Source organism: Chrysemys picta, chromosome 21 (assembly GCF_011386835.1).
Source record: "Chrysemys picta bellii isolate R12L10 chromosome 21, ASM1138683v2, whole genome shotgun sequence".
NCBI classification, from domain to species: domain Eukaryota; kingdom Metazoa; phylum Chordata; order Testudines; family Emydidae; genus Chrysemys; species Chrysemys picta.
The window spans coordinates 14,476,344-14,485,056 of record NC_088811.1 but is presented as its reverse complement, the minus strand read 5'-3'; the positions used below and the strand labels follow the sequence as shown (position 1 = coordinate 14,485,056).

At 47.6% G+C, this 8,713-nt stretch overlaps 1 protein-coding gene across 1 annotated transcript in view; it reads left to right on the top strand.

Annotated features, from left to right (window-relative positions):
* Positions 1-580: 580 nt before the first annotated feature.
* The window catches only part of LOC135976995 (agmatinase, mitochondrial-like), a 10,496-nt gene continuing 2,363 nt past the window's right edge, over positions 581-8,713 (top strand). Inside the window, exons 1-6 of the mRNA XM_065575428.1 lie at positions 581-981; positions 2,423-2,625; positions 3,775-3,823; positions 6,825-7,020; positions 7,695-7,874; positions 8,560-8,644. Of these exons, the coding sequence (XP_065431500.1) occupies positions 581-981; positions 2,423-2,625; positions 3,775-3,823; positions 6,825-7,020; positions 7,695-7,874; positions 8,560-8,644 (1,114 nt within the window). The remainder of the gene's footprint in view (positions 982-2,422; positions 2,626-3,774; positions 3,824-6,824; positions 7,021-7,694; positions 7,875-8,559; positions 8,645-8,713) is intronic.

Below are 8,713 nucleotides of genomic sequence, written 5' to 3'. Positions count from 1 at the left end.
CAGTGAAGGCATCTCAGAATGTTAGTGATAAATTTAGCAAAGGATCCCTTGGACTAACAGGCATAGGTAGCCCAGGCAGTTCTGCGGTGAGGCCTGTGGCTGCCTTTTCCTTTAATCATATGGAGGTGCCGCCCGCGGGGACTACAGGCTTCTTGATTTAAACCAACATGTTGCAAGCTGGAACCTGGCCACGTCTGATCACTGCGATAATGCTCCATGTGGCATAAATTCAAGTTGCTCCAGCCACTTGGCTGAGTAGACTCTGGGATCCCTGACCCTGCATCTGACAAACCCAGAGCAGGAAAAGACTCCATTTCCCAGAATGCAAGGGGGGAAGGGGACATAGGGAATTGATTTAGGGGAAAGCATAGGGCTGAGTTTAAAGCTGCTGCATCTCTGCTCTTGGGCTGGAGGAACAGAGGGAGGTGTGGATCTGGGTGCAGGACTTTGAACCTGCCAGGGGGATGGGATGAGTGCTGTGTGTCTCTGCTACCCCAGCCACTCTCTGCTTTGAACCTGCAGGGCCAGCTGTGGCCGTGTGTGCTGTGCTGGGGGAGGAGGGCTAAGCAGGGGGTGCGGGATGGAGCCCCTCTTCCTGCGTGGCAGCCAGCTGCTCCGGAGAATACTCTACAAGGAGCGACTCTGCCCTTGGAAGTTCTCAGCAACTTTCCTGGCAGCCAAGCTCCAGCCACCTTTGCTGAGCAGCCCCAAAGCTAGCCTGTGTGTGGGGGCCACAGCTCACCCCGGTGCAGCCGGCTCCCATCGTGGGGGCTCGGAGAGCCTGCTCGCTGGGCACAGTGCCCCTCGCGGCTTTCTCGCTGGTTCCAGCTTCAATCTGCCTCCCAGTGCTGAATTCGTAGCCAGGCCCGTGGGGGTCTGCTCCATGATGAAGCTGCCCGTTCAGACTTCACCAGAGGGACTAGATGCTGCTTTTGTTGGGGTGCCCCTCGACACGGGAACCTCCAACCGTCCTGGCGCAAGGTAAGGGGCAGCGGTTAGGCTAAGATCTGAGGAGGGGGAAGCCACAGCCCATGGGATAGGGGCACTTGCTGTCTAGTGACTATTCAAGAAAAATCCCAGGGGAGTCAGTGCTGGTGAAAGTTTTGGGGCAGCAAGCGCTGGGAGGGAGGGGGAGAAGTGGGCACGCAGCGCGCTCAGGGGAGGAGGTGAAGGCAGAGCGGGGCAGAGGTGAGCTGGGGTGGGGGGGGTAAGTTTTCCAGCCCCGGAGCACCCATGGAGTCGGCGCCTATGATATTGGGGACAGAGTCTGCACTCCCAGGAAGTCTTCCCAGCTCTTGATCCAAAGACAATGGACTTTGGCAAAGATTAAGTAGAGCAAAAAGACATTCTAGTTATCCATCACTTATGGGACCACTGTGGCTGTGAAGTTCTCTTACCTAAACGGCTGGAGTTGCTGGGAATTTGAGGGAGTGAGTAACCTGCTTAGGCAAAGTTTATAACTTGCTAAAAATAAGCTTTAGTCACTAGAAAGCATGTTTGTTTTGTTTTGTTTGTAACCATACCAGTCTATTTTCCTCTGGCTTAGTAGCACTTATATCTAGGTTCTTTATTAATAAACTTATTCTTAATTTTACTATAAACCGTCTCAGTTAGGGTGACCAGATAGCAAGTGTGAAAAATCGGGACACTTTTTTTTTCCGGGGGCGGGGGGTGGGGGGGGATAGTTGCGCATATAATACAAAACCCCTAATATTGGGACATCTGGTCATCCCAATCTCCGTGCTGTTATGTTGAAGTAAGTGGGAATCTTCAGCTAACCTAACGGGTTAATGTGTACATTGTCTCCGTGGAGGCAGCAAACCTAAGAGTGTCTGTGAGTGTCCATTGAGCGTGATGAATTCTGAAGGGAGACGCCCATTTCAGGCTTTCTAGTCATGGGCATGGCCTAAGCACTTCAGCAGATGGATCATGTGCGGCTCCAGTCAGAGACCTGATTGTAAATCTAGTGTGACTGGCAAAGACTTCAAAAGCACCTGATAATTTAGGGTGCCCAAATTGAGACACTTTAAAGGGAGCGGAGTTTTAAAAGATGGGTGTTCAGCATTTCTGAAAAGCAGGCCCCTGAAAACTGTCTCAAGTTGGCCACCCAGAATCAGAGTCGCATGTGAAAATCCTTGCATACACTCTAGATTTGCAGTGAGCTCTCTGCCTGGATCTACAGATGACCTATCTGTTGAAGCCATTAGGCCATACTCATTATGCATCGGACGTAGACAATCACAACCACAATATAATAGTCCCACCTGAAACATCTGCCCCAATGGTCTTTCCAACCTTCAACTCCTAAGTGTCTAGGAGGAGTGTGTGCCTAACCAGCCGCGTGTTCAGAATCCCCGGGTTCTATGGAAGTTTCCTCCTCGAACCATCCCAGATAACGAAGTGTGGGATTCTTTCCTTCCAGGTTCGGCCCTCGCCAGATTCGAGCCGAGTCGTGCCTGGTGAAGATGTATAACCCCAGCACTGGGGCAGCACCTTTCCATTCCCTCATGGTTGCTGACATTGGTGATGTGAACGTGAACCTCTACAACCTGCAGGACAGCTGCAGGCAAATCCGAGAAGCCTATGAGAAGATTGTGGCAGCCGGCTGCATTCCCCTCACGCTGGGTAAGGAACCCAGGGCTGGGCCCAATCTCATGCTTTGCTGTTAAAACACCAGTTATTATGTGGGCACCCGGAAGAATAGCAGGATCTATTAAAGCCGCCTCCCCCCTTCTGCCCCATACACTGCAATGGATACAGACTAATTTATTAACAGGGTCTTGAGAGTGCAAGAGAGCTACTCTCTCCTCCTCCTCACTGAGATAATTCAGTCTCCTTCAGCTGCTCCCAGACCTTTGCTGCTGCTGGTTCAGTGCCGGGGCTGGGAGAGAGGCGCCTCTCCCCCAACCTGCTGTGGCGAGAGAGGGCTGCGGGGAGAGTCCCTTTTACTAAAGTTAAGAGGTGAGACATTGCAACCAGGAAGTGTCAGATTTTTCTTTATTACCACTTTTTACGGGGAGCTCTTCAGCGCTCACAGCTAAGCAGTGTTGGGCCCACATCAGAAAGTAGCTGGAAAGGAGACCTCGTAAGAAACCCCCATGGTGCTGGTGACACTAGGTGGTGCTCTTCCCTCTGAGTCAGTATGGAGCCAGACACCCCCGTATGGTTCTGGAGGTGCCATCGTTCAGATAAAACTTACAACAGAGTTCCAGACTGCTTGTGCTCATCAAAGATCCCATGCCACTTTTTGCAAGAGATAAGTGTCTGTATCCTGACTCGATTCCAGTTTGGGTAATAACATTCAACCTTCCCAAATTCCCATTGAAATTTCAATGGCACATGGTGGTGTTCTGCTCCTCAGCCGTTGTGTAGCATTGCTGTTGATTGTTAAGACCCAGCTGTGAGACACCCCAGAGGCGGCTGCAAGTAGGGGATGAAGTGACTCCTGGATGTTCATCTGCATACCAGGTATCTACATTCAGAAGCTGGCCTTGAGTACCAGCTGCAGCAAGAGAATGACAGCTGGCTGGATTTTTGAGAGCTTTTAATAAGAGAAGCTGCCCCTTTTAATACCATCTGCCACCCATTTAAAGCTGCAGGGAAGGTAATTAGATGAATAAAGGCCATTACTTCTAAAGGATGATCTCTCTCTTTGTGAAGTGCTGATATGTTCCCCTATGAGAGGTGAGGTGCAATATGAATGTAGCTTGCTACTGATCAGTGCTGGCCTGTTCTTATGACATAGCATGTTCTCTGTTCCCTGTCCCGTTGCAGGTGGCGATCACACAATAACATACCCGATCCTGCAGGCAGTGGCAGAAAAGTAAGTTTAAAATCTGAAAATGGAGCATGTTTAAAAAGCTGATACCTTGTGGAGATAGAAGTGACGTCCCCCTTGAGTTGTCGAGTCTGTGCTCTACTGGGCAGTTCATAGAAATGTCAGGCTGGAAGGGACCTTAAGAGGGCATCTAGTCTAGCTTCCTGTAGTGTGGCAAGGCCAATTATACCTAGACCATCCCTGACAGGTGTCTGTCTAACACAGGGGTCGGCAACCTTTCAGAAGTGATGTGCCGAGTCTTCATTTATTCACTCTAATTTAAGGCTTCGAGTGCCAGTAATACATTTTAACGTTTTTAGAAGGTCTCTTTCTATAAGTCGATAATATATAACTAAACTATTGTTGTATGTAAAGTAAATAAGGTTTTTAAAATGTTTAAGAAGCTTCATTTAAAATTAGGGTGACCAGATGTCCCGATTTTATAGGGACAGTCCCGATTTTGGGGTCTCTTTCTTATATAGGCTCCTATTACCCTCCCACCCCCTCTCCTGATTTTTCACATTTGCTGTCTAGTCACCCTATTTAAAATTAAATTAAAATGCAGAGCCCCCTGGACCGGTGGCCAGGACCCGGGCAGTGTGAGTGCCACTGAAAATCAGCTTGCGTGCCATAGGTTGCCTATCCCTGGTCTAACATGTTCTTATAAACTGCCAGAGACAGGGATCCCACAACCTCCCTTGGAAGCCTGTTCCAGGGCTTAACTAGTCTTATAGTCAGAAAGCTTTTTCCTAATATCTAAGCTAAATCTCCTTCACTGCAGATCAAGTCCATGACTTCTTGTCCTACCTTCAGTGGACATGGAGAACAATGGATCACTGTCCTCTTTCTAACAGCCCTTAACATATTCAAAGACTTATCAGATTCCCCCCCCCCCCCAGTTGTCTTTTCTCAAGACTAAACATGCCCAATTTTTGTAACCTTTCCTCATAGGTCAGGTTTCCTAAACCTTTTATCATTCTGGTTGCTCTCCTCTGGATTCTCTCCAATTCGTCCACATCTTTCTTAGTGTGATGCCCAGACCTGGACCCAGTACCCCAGCAGAGGCCTCATTCTTGCTGCGTGTAGTGAGGCAATTTACCTCCCTTGTCTTACCCCCAACACTCCCATTTATACACCCCAGAATGTTGTTAGCCTTTTTCGTCACAGCATCACATTGTTGGCTCATAATCAATTTATGATCCACTAGAACCCCCAGATCCTTTTCAGCAGTACAACCACCTGGCTAGTTATTCCCCATTTTGTAGTTGTGCGTTTGATTTTTCCTTCCTCGTGTACTGCTTTGCACTTGTCCTTATTTAATTTCATCTTGTTGATTTCATACCATTTGTCAAAGTTGTTTTGAATTCTAATACCATCCCCCAAAGTGCTAGTGTGACCCCTCACAGCTTGGTGTCATCTGCAGTGTTTAGAACATCCTCTCCATGCCATTAGCCAAGTCATGAAGAAAATGTTGACTAGCACTGAACTCAGAATAGACCCCTACGGGATCCCACCAGACGTGGACCCCCAATTTGACAGCATGCCATTGATAAATACTCTTTGAGTACAGTCTTCAACCAGTTTTGCACCCCCCTTATAGTAATTTCATCTAGACTACATTTTCATAGTTTGCTTATGAGACTGTTATGTGGGACTGTGTCCAAAGCCATACTGAAATCTAGATATCTCATGTCTACAACTTGCCCCCAATCAACTAGACCAGTAAACCTGTCGTAAAGGAAATTTGGTTGGGTTGGCATGATTTCTTCTTGACTAATTCATTTTGGCTATTCTTTATAACCTATTATCCTGTAGGTGCTTACAAATGTATTACTTAATAATGTATTCCAGATTCTTTCACATATTGAAGTTAGGCTGACTGGTCTATAATTCCCTGGGCCCTCTTTCTTCCCCTTTTTAAAGATCATTTCTATGTTTGCCTTTCTCCAGTCCTCTGGGACCTTACCTGCCCTCCCTGGGTTCTCAAACGTAATCAGGAACACTTCTGAGATTGCTCCAGCTAGTTCCTTAAGTACCTTAAAATGAATCTCATCAGGCTCTCCTGACTTAAATACATCTCATTTAAAGAACTATTCTTTAATTTGTTCTTCCTCTATTTTGGCTTGCATTCCTTCCCTCTTCTTCTTAACATTAATTGTGTTAAGTAGTGGGTCACAATTTACCTTTTTAGTGAAGACTGTTGTATTCAGGCATTACACAGCTCAGCCTTCTTAATGTGGTCAGTTATTAGCTCTCCTTCTCTGCTGAATGGAGGACCTACACTTTCCTTTGTCTTTCTCAGCCTACTCATGTATTCATAGAACCTCTTCTTATTGCCTTTTATGTCGCATGGTAGGTGTAACTCACTTTGTGCCTGTCTTTCTGATTTTCTCCCCACATGCTTGTGCTATTCTTTTATACTCATCATCAGCAATTTGTCCGGTTTTCATGTTTTTGTAGGCTTCCTTTTTTAATTTTCAGGTCATTAAAGAGCTCCTGATGGAGCCATATTAGCTTCCTACTGGTCTTCATATCTTTCAAATGGCTCCTCAGACATTTGGGATTCTAGGGTTCATGTAATCAGACAGGGTTGGAGAGTCATGCAATTCCGGCTGCAGCAGTATCTGTCAATCAATAGCTAGATGCTGACAATCTTCCTCTTTGCTCCTCTCACTTATCCAGAGCCTGTTTGTGCTGATCCCAGCTGGCATCTTGTGTCCGCACTCTGTCTCTGGTGAGCTTTGCCTTAGAGTTAATTGGTGAGATATCATGTGCTTATTGCCCTCCTGAACCTGCGGACTAGTAAGCTGCCTGCTGAGAGGTCTGAAGCCATAGGAATGGAGGGTGGGAAGAAGACCTGGACAAGTCAATTGTATGATCTGTTTGGAGTTTAGATCTCGATCACTGTGAAGAATCCAAGATTTTATGCTGGAGGATTGAACAAGGTCAGAAATATTGTAAGCAACTGGAGTTAAGGCCGTGTTTGTACCTGCCCTGTCCCAATTAGGCATGGTCCCGTGGGACTGGTTCACGTGGATGCTCATACCGACACAGGAGACATAGCGCTGGGGGAGAAGATCCAACATGGGACGCCATTCCGACGCTGCGTGGAGGAGGGGCTCCTGGATTGCAAACGCGTGGTTCAGATCGGAATCAGAGGCTCCTCCTACACCCCGGATCCCTACAAATACTGCCGGGACCAGGTAGTGTATACCGTCGCCAAAACCTTCTCTACTCTCCGCCGGGCCCTGCCTGTGCAGACAGGGCCAAATGGCCATTGATTTCAGTGCTGGGAATAACAATATGTCCCTCTTCTTCCTGAGACGGCTGTTGTGAGGCTTGCTGAGTGTGTGTGACGTCTTTTGAGATCCTCAGACAAAAGGTGCAAGATGATATTGTTCATTAACTGACGCCGTTGCATGGAACGCTTCTCCCACTCCAATCCCTGCAACTAAGATGTGTAAGGCAGGAAAAAAACCAGCCACTGCCATTCTTTTTGGTTATTGTCCCTTCCTCCTCCTTTTGCACCAGACGGCAAGGGAAAGGCTCCCCTGCCCCCTCATTGCTCTCTTGCCGGTGCTGTTTCCAGCCACACATGCCCTTGAACAGCTTCACCTGTGGAGAAAGCGCTACTTGGCAGGGCAGGTGGAGACCATAGTCTGTCCTACGTGGGGGGCATAATGGCAGAGGGAGCAAATGCGAGACCACAGAATGGCTGGACGCACCAGTTCTGATCCGCAGAAGACACTTGCTTTGACCAGTTTGAGCTGTTTGCACAAACATTACACTGGACCACTGCTCTCTCCACCCGCTTCCTTTCCCCAGCAGCGTGTAGCAGGCAGTGGAAGCCCAACTTTTTTCCCCCTTCCTCCAACAGGGTTTCCGTGTCGTCCTGGCTGAAGACTGCTGGCTGAAGTCATTGGTCCCACTGATGGGGGAGGTGAGAAAGCAGATGGGAGACAAGCCCATTTACATCAGCTTTGATATTGATGGATTAGACCCTGCATACGCCCCTGGCACAGGGGCACCTGAAATTGCTGGTCTCACACCTGCTCAGGTAAGGAGATGCTCAGACTCTATTTCTGAATGTGCAGAGTGGATGCAGGGAAAACCTGGCTCCTTTTAAAGGAAGTCCCAGGGCTTACACTGTCTGCCCCCTAGAAATCTAAGGGTCAAGGATCTACATGGGATTTAGAAGTCTTTAAACTAGAAAACTGGTACATCAGGAACTGAAATCATTGAGAACTCCTATTGTGTCCTGCCTATAATGATATATGGAGATAGGTATATCTCATAGAACTGGAAGGGACCCTGAAAGGTCATTGAGTCCAGCCCCCTGCTTTCACTAGCAGGACCATGTACTGATTTTGCCCTAGATCCCAAAGTGGCTCCCTCAAAGATTGAACTCACAACCCTGGGTTTAGCAGGCCAATGCTCAACCCACTGAGCTATCCCTTCCCCCCTGCTAAGGGAGATTGAGCTGATGTACAGTTTGATGGTGTCTCAGTATTTATACATCTAATCCTCTGCTTTCCGCTCACTCCAGTTCAATATATAGCAAACAAGGAGCACCAGGTTACAGCAGTGATCTTGGATGGGAATTGTATGGACTGTATCTTCACAGATTTCATGTCAGATGTGTTTAAAAAACAACACATCCCCTCAGCTATTTAAATATACAGAATGTTTTCAAAGTTAACAATTCGGGCACCTAGTAACTAGCCCTTTATTCCTGTCCCTAGGCTTTGGAGATCATTCGTGGGTGCAAAGGACTGAATATAGTGGGAGGCGACCTTGTTGAAATTGCACCAATCTATGATGCTTCTGGTGAGTCAAAGGAAATATCTGGGACAATAAAGCAAACTTAGAGAACTGCTACATCCAATGTTTGTCAGT